General features: G+C 45.3%; 1 protein-coding gene across 1 annotated transcript in view; it reads right to left on the reverse strand.

Moving 5' to 3' along the window:
• Window positions 1-13,992, reverse strand: part of MSLN (mesothelin) — a 90,041-nt gene that overhangs the window by 37,131 nt on the left and 38,918 nt on the right. The window contains exons 11-17 of the mRNA XM_068247290.1: window positions 13,078-13,208; window positions 10,603-10,727; window positions 9,745-9,898; window positions 6,269-6,481; window positions 5,909-6,070; window positions 3,335-3,475; window positions 1,964-2,013 (exon numbers count right to left, since the gene is read on the reverse strand). Coding sequence (XP_068103391.1) covers window positions 1,964-2,013; window positions 3,335-3,475; window positions 5,909-6,070; window positions 6,269-6,481; window positions 9,745-9,898; window positions 10,603-10,727; window positions 13,078-13,208 — 976 coding nt within the window. The remainder of the gene's footprint in view (window positions 1-1,963; window positions 2,014-3,334; window positions 3,476-5,908; window positions 6,071-6,268; window positions 6,482-9,744; window positions 9,899-10,602; window positions 10,728-13,077; window positions 13,209-13,992) is intronic.

A 13,992-nucleotide genomic window follows, 5' to 3' on the forward strand; every position in this document is an offset into this window, starting at 1 on the left:
CTACTTAGCACCCTGGTTAGCGCGCCTTAAGACTTTAGACGTGCTAAGTAGGTTAGCACCGCTTTGTGAATCAAGCCCTATATCTTTTTGTATTTGTTTATCTGTTGTACTGTATATTTGCCATTCTTTTTTTTTCAGGTAAATATGAAATATTACATATAAAGATTAGAGGTTTACCATTTGTAGCCAAGAGGTGGAACCCCTGAGTAAATGGAGTAGACTTAAAGGGCAAGTGCACTTATAACATACATGTATTAAGCAGTGGCGTAACTACAATTCATGGGGCCCCTCTCAGTAAAACTTTTACGGGGCCCCCCTCGATGTTCACACCCCTTCCCTTGTCTCCTCTTGGTGCCCTCCATGGCCTTGGGGTCTAATTTACATAAGTCATAAAACAAGTGTGGCCATCATGATCTTCACACCCATAACAAGAGTAGCCACAAAAACACCTGATCTAAAGTATAGTCCCCTGTATTGGAGGAAGGGTGTAAAATCCACGGAAGCAGTGGCTGCGGGCACGCAGGGTGTCTCCGCAGCTGCCTCGCTTCCCTGCTCTGGGACTTCGCCCATTCCTCTGGCGTCAAGTACGCCGAGGACGGGGTTGTCCATTGCTCATAGGGTTGCTGTATCGCGCGGGCGCGCGCAGAGAGAGGACCTTTATGCGGGGAGGAGGTGCGTCAGCTGACCGGCTGGTCGGCTGACGTCAGAGGAGACTCACGGCGCTCAGGATTGGCTGATTGGTGGTGGGCGCAGCTGTGGGGTCTCCTCTGCTTCAAAAGCCTTCAGTCTTCACTCGCAACCTGTCTGCTGTTGCGAATACTTATGTGCTAGCGCTCAGACCTTAGATAGTATCCGGTGTGCTTTGATCTGGGTGGAAACCAGGGATTTTACACAAGACTAGGATCATTGTATTATTGTATATTTGATATTCTGTGTATGACTCTGCCTATCCTCTGACCCTGCTCTTGCTTATCGATTCTGTACTTCTGCCCATCTGACTCTGTTGCTGAACTCTGCCTGATATCTCACTACTCTCTTGCCTGTCGATTTTGTACTGTACCTGCCCGCCTGTTGCTGATCCTAGCCTGTCTGTCCATTCTACTTACCAGTAAAGTGGTGAAGTGCTCTTTGCTAATACTCATCAGCTCCTCTGGTGCGATCTAGTCCATTAATCTATTACTGTGTACTATAGTACCCACCAGCTCCTCGGGTAAGGTTTAGCAAAACTATTCAGTTACTGTACCAATAGTGCCCACCAGCTCCTCTGGTGAGGTATAGTTAAACTATTCAGTTACTGTTGCACCAAGCACTATTCACCTTGCTATTCTGCTAGCTATACTTGCATTATTGGTGATTCTGCAGATCACCACATAATCAGGTATAGCGTCTGTATTATCGGTGATTCTGCAGATCACACATAATCAGACGTCTGTGTTGCTACACCAATCGTTACAAAGGGTTGGTAGTTAGGGCCCCACACACCTCTGGGCCCTCCTGTGATTGCAGGTGCTGCACCTCCGTAGTTATGCCCCTGTTATTATTCCCCTTGGTCAGCCATCTAATCAATCGTGACTATAATGTATTACCAGATCCCTGTGTCGAAGCTATACTCATAGGACTTACAGAGCAAATCTACTTGTTGCCACATCCTGTTCCAATGAGTGCCTTTCCTACTGTGTAGATGCAGGCAGGAACAGGAAGCAATATGCACAGAACAAGGATCAGACTTGACTACAGTCTATGGTTATGCAAGTAAAGCTTTCACACAGAGATAGTGCATTCCTGATCAGAAGGCAATACGAAATTGTTTTACTCATCAGACATGATGGGCAGATATCAAGTCCAATATGCTTTGATTAATGGGCAGTTTGGTGTTGACTTGGCACTGGCTATAAGTCCACATATCTTTGACATAAAAGTGTCAAGCTGTACCTAGGGTAACATATTATGAAAAATTACTTACTGTGTGTAATTTGTTGTAGATGACAACACATCATCAAAAAACAGGGAAGCCTGGAAAGAAAACACAAGTCATATTCAGAAGTAATTTCCTATTACAATTTAACCATTTATTACTTATGCCCCCTCTACTAGGGCTAGACAACATCTACAGTAATTTTTGATTGATTGATTGTTGTCTCCTACATGGGCATGGAAGGAGCATTATTGAATTCCATGAGTTCTCTGAAAAGCTGCAGACATTTAAAAAAGGTGGAATTGGAAATAGATTAATCTGCTAGCCAAACTTAAAGGGAACCTGAACGGAGTAAAATTAAAAACACGACATACCTGCAAATTAATACCACACACTTACCTCGCCGTCAGTTCCTCTCAGAAGCTCACCATTTTCTTCTAACAACGAATCCTCCCAGTTCCGACTAGATCTACTCGGAACTGAAAGCCTCAAGGCCCTTTTCCACTATATCAGCTGCAGTCAGTCCTAACTGAAAGAACTAATATTGCAAGCAAAGAGGAAAAAGAGAAACAGTACGGCACTCATCAAATATGCGTGAGAAAATGGAAAGATCTCACCATGTCAGCAGTCCAGTCATCAGTGCAGCTATTCCGAAACGTGTGCGCCAACAATGTGTGACGGAAGAAGGCAAATTAGTTCCAAAACAAGAAGCAAAGAGTGGGCACCGTCCGCTTGCATAGCGTTGTGTTTATTGGTGAATTCTGGCTTACATCAGAACAAAATAGATGTGCTTGAAAACCGGCCTACACAATCATGCCTGTGTCAGCGTGGTTGACTGACATGAGAGGTAGACAAAAGGGGAACTTACTGCTTGAGTAACATGCAACGCAAGTGGTGCATGTATGTAAAGATTTGATACTTACCCAGGGCTTCCTCCAGCCCCATAAGCTTGTCGGAGTCCCTCGCCGTCCTCCTGCGGTCTGCTGTTCAGCCGCGACCAGCCACGGTAATTTTCTCAGTCGCATCAGTCTGGGTCTGCTGCATATGCACAGTAGACCAAGACTGGACCCGACTGAGCCTGTTAACATGGGATTATGGCGACTGAACAGCAGACCGCGGGAGGTCAGCGAGGGACTTCTTTAGTGAATCAACCACTTATGTCACTTGAAGAAAGAGAAAGGGGAGATCTGAATTAAGTTCATGACTAGTTAAAAACAGGCCTAGTTATAATATAGGCCTTATATTGGTAACATTTCATATGTTCTTAATGAAAAAAAAATACAAGTACATAAAAAAGGGGTATGCTAAAGCCACTATATACTGTATTTCCTTAAAAAAATAATACATTTGTTTATTGAAGTCCTTAGGTAAGACAGGACAGTTAATCTCTGTACATGACTCAATGCACTGTTTCCCTACCTGACTTGGTGTCCAGGATTTGCCATTGACATCTTGCAAGGACGGTTTGCTGCTTTGAGAGGCCAGTATGGAGTTGGGAATGAAAGACACCAGATTTCCAGGGATATTCTTCACTATGTTGGAGGAATCAGCAGCTATGATCTAAAGCAAAAATAAATACATGAAATAGAAAATAATATTAATATAAAAAAGGAATTTAGCGACAGTGTTTAAGTCAAGGTTAAATCCCAACTCCATGCAGGAACAAAATGTGACATTTGAAATGTACTTCAGTTGTTGCTAGTATTGTTAAAGTGTTATTCTCCTTTAGTACAAGAATCTATATTTAGCGCACAGCGATTTTACAGGTACTTACAACAGCAGAGTAGAGCACATTGCACAATAAGCGCAACCTATGGTATGGGTAACATGAGCATTGCTATAGTAATTATTCCAATCACATATCGAACATTACCATAGCAATATGGGCTGGCTGGCACCACGTGTCATCCCATATTACAAAGCGTTACACTCGGCTCACACATCATGGTTTGGGACGGATGGTTTGGTTGCACACAGGTGCAACCATTGGTGGTGGGAGGCTGTTTCTGATATCACTTGCCATTGCAAACGGGTCTTGACATGTCATTTGACTAATTTTGTGGTCTGTGATCTCTGTCATGCCCTTTTTTGACCCACTTCCTCATTGCCATATTCTCTGATGTTCCTCCATCCATCGTGTCACACATCACTAGATAGTATCCCCCAAAGGCCTCGATTCATAAAAGGCTGAGCAATAAAAAATATGGACATTAAAATACCGCATTTGGTGTTTTAGACTTTTATGTGCTAATTCATAAAAATGTTCACAGGTGCGGTAGAAGTTTGGTGTTTTATCGAAGCCCATTGACAAAAACCTGTTTGGTAACAGCAGAAGAGTGTCTCTGTTGATACAAGCTGTTAAGCTTGTAAGAGGCATCCCGACATCCCTTAAAATGTACATGTTTGTTATACTGCCTCTGCTCACTCTTAATCTGTCTATTAGTCTTTCTTAAAGAGAACTCGAGGTGGGATTTAATTATGTAACTGGGGCACAGAGGCTGGTTGTGCACACTAAGACCAGCCTCTGTTGCCCAATGGTGTGCCTCCAGGACCCCCCTGCGCGCCGCAATACCCCCGCAGTGCTGGCGACACGCAGCGTGTCACCAGCATAATGTTTACCTATGCGCTGTCTGTCAGCGCCGCTCCCCTGCCTCCTCCACATCGGCGCTACCCGCCCGTGTCCCTTCCCTCCCGCTGATAGGAGGGAAGTGACGCGGGCGGGTAGCGCCGATGCGGAGGAGGCGGGGGAGCGGCGCTGACTGACAGCGCATAGGTAAACATTGTGCTAGCGACACGCTGTGTGTCGCCAGCACTGCGGGGGCTTCAGCGGCGCACAGGGGGGTCCTGGAACATATTTAAATCCCACCTCGGGTTTTCTTTAACATTTTATTTAATTACCACAGCTTAGAAGAACTTCCAGGAGACATTCCACATGCCATGCTTAGGTAATTTTCACACTAGCTCCTCCGAATCTTCAAACAGTAACCTAAGGGGTTAAATAGCTGAACGGTCGCAGGGGAAGCCTCTTTTGTTCTGATCTCTCTGCTCGCTGCCTGGGGGGTAGAAAAGCTGGAACCTCCCGAGAAGCTTGTGCAACCTGGACTTGCAGGAGACAGTGGCTGTTTCTATTGGCTTATCAGTCATTGTCAGCAGTGGCGTAGCTAAGGAGCTGTGGGCCCCGATGCAAGTTTTACAATGGGGCCCCCCAAGCACTCTATACATAACAATTTATACGGCGCACCAAAATCTGCCAATGGCAACCACAGTGTCAGAGGTGCAAGAAGGGGATGGGGAACAGTTTGTTAATGATTACCACTATTCAAAGTATCTACAGAAGTCATTATTATCAGCATAGGACCAATAGAGAGCTAATTCTGTAGTTAAGGGAGGGCCCTTCGGGGCCCCTCTGGCCCAAGGGCCCCGATGCGGTCGCTACCTCTGCACCCCCTATTGCTACGCCCCTGATTGTCAGTCATAAATTATCCCTCTCTGCTTGTGTGAGTCACGGCTGGCTTCCCAGTTTCGCACAGTCTCCGCTCTGATTTTGCCACACCAGAGGTGCCGGTAAAATTTCTGGACACTACCGCATTTTGTAGTCTTTATGAATTGACATTTAATGACATTTGTTGAGGTGTTTATCGCAAAAATCTGTAATTTACCTCACTGCTTGGTAATTTCAGCTTTTCATGCGGTAATAGCCTTTATGAATTGACAAGTGCTTGGTAAAGTCAGCTGTTTCTGCATTACCATATGCGGTAATGCTTTGTGAATTGAGGTCATTATGTTGCGATTGCACACATTGACGTCATGCCCAACATGTGGCAATTGCACTCAAAGTCAAATTCAGGTCACGCAACTCCAAGATACAATTTCACCCAACACTGGATGTCCCATGACATTTTGAAACAGCATAAAAGTGCCCTTTATACAGTAATAAACCAGTGGTTTGCTGACACCATTTCTAGCCGTGGGTTTTGTTAGCTATTCACCTACCTTCTTAACGAACGCATTCTGCAGGACAGGGGGAGCGCTAGACAGCTTGCTGACAAACTGAGGATCCTTTGTGGCATTCAAGACTACGTTCGGGTTCAGCTGCAACAATGTCTGAGATGGTAATCCACTCACCAAACTGCCGAGACTGGACAAGTTTGTAATCTTAAGGAGAGAAAAGTAAGCAAGGCCAAGGCCTAGTTAGTCACTAATCTGGTACCAGCATAGCAGGTATACCATGTTCAGGTAAGCAGGGATCGATGTAGTAGATGGTATACATTCTCTTTGTAGCATTGTTTAATATATGGGAACTTTGTAAGTGCAAGAAATTTACCGATAGCGCTTCTGTTTATTTTTTCTTACCGAGTAGCTAGCGCTCAGGAGTTTATTCACAATTGATTTGGTTTGTCCTGCGTTCCACCCATTGACATTGGCTAATGTTGAGATACTGGATTGTAGGTCACTAGGGCTTATTTGGTTTATCTGGCTTTGAGATAGACCCACAGCTGACTGGCCCAGGTTAACAATGTCGGCAGAGGAGGTGATGTTCAATTTGCTGACCATGGACATCGCCATCTGTGAAGAGGCAAATAAAGATGGTGAAATACAAATAATACAATAACAATAATACAATAACATTTGTAAAGCGCTTTTCTCCCATAGGACTCAAAGCGCATATGCACATACTGTAGTCCTGTTCAAATTTAAGAAACAGGAGAACCTAGTTAACCACAGATCATTACATAGATGTGTTTGCATGTACCACACAAGCATACTTTTGTAGGAGCCAAGCAGACTTCTATGGCTGTGGTATTATGCTAGGTGAGTTATAGCAGAAAAGGATTAGAATGAAATGGGGCCCTAGGCAAGATCAGGGCCGGTGCTACAATTGAGGCAAGGGGGCAATTGCCCCCGGGCCCCAGAGCCCAGGGGGCGCCCCATACCTATCCCATATTCACAGTTAAAAATGTACTTTGTTGGGCTGGGCTGCCGGTACCACGGCAGTAGGGGAAGCAGTGGCGGTAGGGGAAGAAGGGAGGTCCCCTAAATGCTCCCCACCACCTCGCCTGTCCATATGCAGAGCGATGCAGGCGGAAGCATAAACTCACCTGTCAACACTGTCGGGAACTTCTGCAAGACTTCTCCTTGTTGCACAGTTCCATGTCTCCTCTCTGCTGCCCCCTAGTGGCGCCTCTCATTACTGCACCACTAGAGGAGTCAGCCAGGAGATCTGGAACTGCAGATGTTCGCGACAGCGCTGATAGGTGAGTATTATTGTCGCTTCTGCTGGCATCACTCTGCATATGAGGGGGAAAGGGGCAAGCTACTTAAATGGGGGGCATCTGGCTATCTATACTAGGGGGAGACTATTATTAGGGGTACAGCTGTCAATTTATACTTGTGAAGGGGGGGGGGACTACCTAATTCTGGGGGGGAACACCTGACTATCTTTACTGTGGGGGAGGGGCTACCTAATCACCAGGGGCACATTTGACTATATCAGGGGGCTACATAATGGTTGGGGGCACATTTGGCTAGCTATATTGGTGTTCTATACTGGGGGTAACTAACTACGGCAGCACAGTGATGAAAGCGGTCGGGGAGGAGAGAACTAAGAAGTACATTATGATTACCTTCAATGGAGTTATGGAAAGTTGCAAATAATTTTTCTCTTATCAAAAGGAGATCTAGTCTATATCTGGGATATTTAGAAAGTTGTTACATATTCTTTAAAGTGGACCTCCAGTAAAAATAATGTAATAAAAAGGTGCTTCATTTTTACAATAATTATTTATAAATGATTTAGTCAGTGTTTCCCCGTTGTAAAATCTTTCCTCTCCCTGATTTACATTCTGACATTTATCACATGGTGACATTTTTACTGCTGGCAGGCGATGTCAGGGGAAGGAGATGCTGCTTGCTTTTATGACAGGTGGAAACAGCTGTAAACAGCTGTTATTTCCTACAATGCAACAAGGCTTCCATGGTGTGATGTCAGACTCAGAACCACGGTCCTGACATCACACTGTAGGAGGGTTTCACCACAATATAAGCCAAACAGAGCCCCCTGATGATCCGTTTGAGAAAAGGAAAAGATTTCTCATGGGAAAAGGGGGTATCAGTCACTGATTGCGAAGAAGTATAATTCTTGGTTACAGTTTCTCTTTAAGCTCTATTTGGTGTCCCTCTATGGGCATATAATAATCAGGGCCGGTGCTTCCATAGAGGCAAAGGGGGCAATTGCCCCAGAGCCTGTGGGGGCCCCCTCAAGGTGACCCTCCCCCTCTATCCTGACCCATGAGAGTGGGAATGTTGTGTGCTTACTCTGTATAGGAAAAGGAGGGGAATTGATCGGGCCTGGCTGCTAGCTCAGGGGCCCTGGGGGTTGGAAAGGGGGCATCAGGGGGGCCCCCAAGTTACTTTTGCCCCAGGGCCCCATATTAGCTAGAACCGGCCCTGATACTAACTTTTCTGATTTCAGATGATTATCCCGGGCAACTGTCCAATCGTTAGCCACAGGAGGGGAATATCTAGTCCATCTTTGACGTATCAGATTTCTACCCTGTAATAAGGATCTGATACTTGCTATCTTTACAGATTTTTTCCAATTATATTTTCATATGGAACCAGAATTAATAATATTATTTAGTTTTCATATAGCTACTACATCTCCTGCAGCGCTGTGCAGAGTATATCAGTGCAGGATCATCCACCAGGCAACCTAGGCAGGTGCTTGGGGCCTAGTGAGTGTCAAAGGCCCCATCTGCCACCTTCTTTGACTTCTCTCCACTTCAGTTTACCAAAAGTACCACAAAGGAGCCAGAAAGAGACCACTAGAGGGCCCCAAATCTACTAGCTTGCCTAGGGCCCCATTACATCTTAACATCTATGCAAAACAATTTTTGGAATCTGAACATTAAATATTTGTTCCAACATGGACACAGGAGGATGTCACAATGTGCAGAAGAACAGAGAAGGCACTACTCATGCTCTGGCTACCTTTAATCAACGGTTAATAGTACTATGCTAGCCTCTGAAGAAGCGTTGTTTACGCAAAACGGCTGTCAGGCTGTCACCCCCACTGCATGTACTTGTCTGTGATAACCGTTGATTAAAGGTAACCGAAACATGAGTAGTAGTGCCTTTTCTGTTCTTCTGCACATTGTGACATCAGTCCTGTTTCTTCAAGTGCACGCTCTTGTGGTTACAAATCTGGTATAGACTGTCTGCCATTCACCAGCAGCATCTAGGATCTCTTTTCGAATTATGGACACAGGAGGAGTGTGCCGAAGAAGAGTGGTGTGCCACTCACCATGAGTCCACATTTTACATGATGGGGAGACCCAGTGGGTGTGTTAATCATCCTGAAATTTAACATCACTACCACTATGCATCTGTCTGCCCTCTTTTTAGCAAGATAATTTGAGCTAGCGCGAACAATAGCTTTGATTGTTTTTGGCCAGAAAAGAACACCCCTATATGAGGACTTCTGTTTTCCGTTTCTATATTCTCTGCTAGCAGAGAGAGAGATCAAAGCATTCCAAGAATTTTCAGCATGACGAGTTCTGCCGACTGAGGTCGAAAGCAGTGCACTTATCTCAAATGAGATAACTCATATATTGAAAGTGCTAATGGGTTAAAATTTAGGAAAGTATACATTGCCTGGATAACTTTACAACCAGAATGAAAAGACCATAAGAGCAATGAAATGCTGCTGGGTAGTTGAACATCAACTACAATACAGGTGAGCAACTACAATACAGGTGAGCAACTACAATACAGGTGAGCAACTACAATGCAGGTGAAACCCTGTTGAAAAACCTGAAGAAAAACTTTACCTGCACTTGATCAGAGGAGGGGTTGGAAGGCGCTTGCCCTGCAGTGGTGTTGAAACACTGACTGTTAATCTTTGTGATGATGTTTGAGAGATCAGCAGCCGATCCACTGTTCAGAGCAGATGGTTGCAGATAACAGAGAAACACTGAAGGAAGGCTAGGAAGACATGAGGAAAAAACAAAACAATGCGGTTACTCAGAGATCTTTCAAAGTAGAACATTTTAGGTTAAATTGTTTCCAAGTAGTCATGCCTCTGTGATGTGTGTCTGTGTGTGTTGGGTGGGGGGGAGGTAGTTAGTGTCAGGGAAAGGTCAATCAGTAGGGTTGGGTTAGGTTAGTGTAGAGGGTAAGTGTGATAATTAGTTCGGTGGTAGCAATTTTTAAAATATAAAATTCTGAGGGATCTTTCAGACTGAGGCGGTGCGGCAATTTTACCACACCCCGCCGTAGCTCAATAAAAGTCTATGGGGCCGTTCATACCGACGCGGTGTGGAGTGATGCGACGGATGTGTTTTCGCCGCATCCCTGACACAAGGACAGATCTATGTTACCGCGCGATTCTGCGGTGACCCGCGGTGACGTGTGGCGGACCGGAAGTCATGTAAGTCTATGGCGATGCGTGTGCGTGTGAGTGTGAGCGTTACTTCCTACTTATCCGGCTGTCAGACGGGGATTACCGCGTACTAAATACGGTAATCCCCGAAGGCCTGTTTTTGGCGAGCTGTGTGGCCCCCGGTCCGCACCGCTGCCGCCAAACCTGCAGTGTGTGACCGGCCTGAAGTTTCATCCCAGTCTCCTGTGCCAGAAAGATCCGGCACTGGGAAACTGGTGCCAAAGAGTTACAGGGTTCTTTATATTACCTAAGTACTGCACTGGCATTTCCGCTGGTAGTCAGAAGTGAAGTGAAATAGCTTGCGGTGTCCTGGGAGAAATTGAGCTTGGACGCCAACTGAATGCTGGATGGATCGCTGGCAAAATTTTGCAGCTAAAAAGGGGAGGAAGTCCACAATAAGTTGAAATTCTACTAATATAACCAATATCCATTTCATTTTTTTGCTTTCAATTTCATGTCCATCTGAAAAAAGTGAACTTAAAGGACAATTGAAGTGAGAGTTATATGGAGGCTGCCATGTTTATTTTCTTTTAAACAATACAATACAATAACATTTCTATAGCGCTTTTCTCCTATAGGACTCAAAGAACTTAGGCTCTCTCAGATTCAGTAGTTGGTAGTAGGATGAAGTATTCACACAGCAAAAGTTATATTTCTGCAAATGCCAAACTGAACAGGTGGGTTTTCAGTCTGGATATAAACACGTCCAGGGATGGAGCTGTCATGCCAGGCAACAAAACCAGTTGCCTGGCATCCTGCTGATCAATTTGGCTGCAGTAGTGTCTGAATCACACCAGAAACAAGCATGCGGCTAATCTTGTCAGATCTGACAATAATGTCAGAAACACCTGATCTGCTGCATGCTTGTTCAGGGTCTATGGCTAAAAGTATTAGAGGTAGAGGATCAGCAGGATAGCCAGGCAACTAGTATTGTTTAAAAGGAAATAAATATGGCAGCCTCTATATCCCTCTCGCTTCAGTTGTCCTTAAAAGGGAACCTGATGTGTGGGATATGGAGGCTGCCATATTTATTTCCTTGTACAATACCAGTTGCCTGGCTGTCCTGCTGATCCTCTGCCTCTAATACGTTTAGCCATAGCCCCTGAACAAGCATAGAGATCAGATGTTTCAGCCACATGTTTATTTCAGGTGTGTGATTAAAATAAAACTACAGCCAAAGAGGTCAGCAGGACTGCCAGGCAACTATTGACAGGATGACTTTTGTCCACAGGGATTGGATCTGCTGTATAGAATTTTTGCTAGACTATAGGCTAGCGATGCATTCTGTTGCTATGGAGGAGGAGGAGCGACAATGTGCAGCACAGAGTGGGCGAGGTAAGTGGGGAAAACAATGTGTTTGGGCTTGGTCAGGTGTTGGACGTCACCAGCATGCCAGGCCATGTTGGTGGGTTACCGTACACACACTTGGTTCTTGCCTTAGGTGACATTCATCTGGATCCTTCAGAGGGTTCCCATGTCCTCTTTTACCTCATCCACCACCTGTTTTAGTTCACTCCGCATTCCCCTTTGTGCATGACCATGGCCGTACTGCACCAATGTGAATTTAGCCGCACCTGTGCAGTAACACGGAGCCGCTCGTGTATGAGTGGCCTTGGCTTAATGTGTAGGCGTAGCCGTAATGTGTCTGAGTGAGTATGGCATCGCCTGCCCAGTAAGCTTAAGCTGGTACACAAGTGGCTTTGTGTTACTGTAAAGGCGTGCCGTACTCACACAGGCGCAGTATGGCTGCTCTCATGCACGGCAGGGAGAGTGGCTATGAGAACATACAGTATCGACAAGCTTTTCTTGGATATGTTCATAGGGTTGTATGTGGAACACCAGGGTGAAGGAAGGGATTGGAAGCCTCTAGACTATTCAGAGTCTTCCATCTTCTTAGGTAAGTATCCAACTTTTTTTTTTTGCTGCCGTGGCTTCACTTTAAAGTGGGATAAACTCTGACATAAAGTTCCCAAAGTACAGTTTATCTGCCCTGAAAACTGCCATTGCATTTATTGCATAGCTGCTGTATTTATATATTAAAATCTATCTAGTGATCACTTCTCAGCTCTCTGCTTCTACAGCAAGGAGTGCTCCTTTTCAGCACAGCTAGGAATGTATACTAATTGTATCAGACAAAGGAATGTAAACAAACGATAATGTTATCACCTCTTCGAATGCAGCACAAGTTTTCCATTGAAAAAGAAAGAGCTGAGTGTATTTGTTTGAATGCTGTTCTGCTACAATATTTTTGTGGTAGTAGATTTAATATTGTAAATAATATTTTAGAGCAAAGAAGAAATGCTGAGTTTCATACCACTTTACGCTTACTGGATAAGTTACTGTATGTTCTGAAGTTTAGGCTCATATGTGAGTGCTAGAAGCCCTTACACTTTGGGAATGGTAGAACTCTTACCATCAGGGCCGGATTTATCATAAGGCGCTGTAGGCACATGCCTACAGGTGCCTGATGATGGGAAGGCGGCTCACTCTCCTCCCCAAGCACCTCCCTCCTTCCCTATGCAGAGCTCTGATGCAAGTGTAAATGAGAGTTTACTCACCCTGCTCTCGGGATGCCACTGATGAGATCTCCCTTCAGTCCGGGGCTCCTTTTGCTACCTAATACTAGCTACCTACTTGGTGGCACCTCTAGCTACTTAATATTGAGGGTACTTCTGGCTACCTAATACTAAGGCTCCTGTGAGGTAAATCCGGGCTTGCTTACCATTGTATCATTGGCGAAAAGAACCATGTCTTCCTTGCCTGTGTAGGTCATGAATGAGCCCATATTGGTCACAAACCAGGAACTGGAGTTGGTGGCAGATTGGTTGTAGCAGACTGCGGGATCGGCACTGACTAACAGGACAGAAAAAAATAACAAGCAGAAAAAGTTAAAAGACAAAGCCATGACAGAATTTCAAGTCTATCCCAAAATACGTTCACTAGTCATACATCTATTACAAACTGAATAAACAACCCTTAATTGAACTCTTTTCAACTTTTTCTGTTTGCAAAATAGTTACTGTGCAGATGAATACATATCACTCAAGTCACAGAAATCAACCTTTAGAGCAGGGGTCTCAAACTCAATTTACCTGGCGGCCGCAGGAGGCAAAGTCAGGATGAGGCTGGGCCGCATAAGGAATTTCACAATCGCGGTGCATCGCCGCCTCTGCCCGCCCCTCTCACTCTTCTTTCACAGAGAGGGGCGGGGAGAGGCGGCGATCCGTGTTCGGCGATTGACGTCAGGAGGGGCAGAGCTGAGAGCTCTGCTCCTTCCAGGAAATGCCAGCAGATTGCCCCCCGGGCGATTTGGGGGCTCTGCAGCCCTCATGTAGCGGCGGGGATGCGGCGGATTACTTGGGAGCACTGAAGCGAACTATAAGGAAGCTTTTGCCGGCGAGGTCCACAAAATATTGTATCGAGGGCCGCAAATGGCCCGCGGGCCGCGAGTTTGAGGTCCCTGCTTTAGAGCTTTCAGTATAGCTTGCTGGAAGTCCAATAGCCAACCTATCAATGTTTTAATTAGACTTTGCTATTGATGTCTCAAATGTTCTCTGACTACAAATGACAGTATGCATAGCTGCTGAAAGAGCAGGGCCAGGGGGAGTTCACTTATTTGCACGTCACTGCGTGTGAC

Source organism: Hyperolius riggenbachi, chromosome 7 (genome assembly GCF_040937935.1).
Source record: "Hyperolius riggenbachi isolate aHypRig1 chromosome 7, aHypRig1.pri, whole genome shotgun sequence".
In the NCBI taxonomy this organism is placed as follows: Eukaryota; Metazoa; Chordata; class Amphibia; order Anura; family Hyperoliidae; genus Hyperolius; species Hyperolius riggenbachi.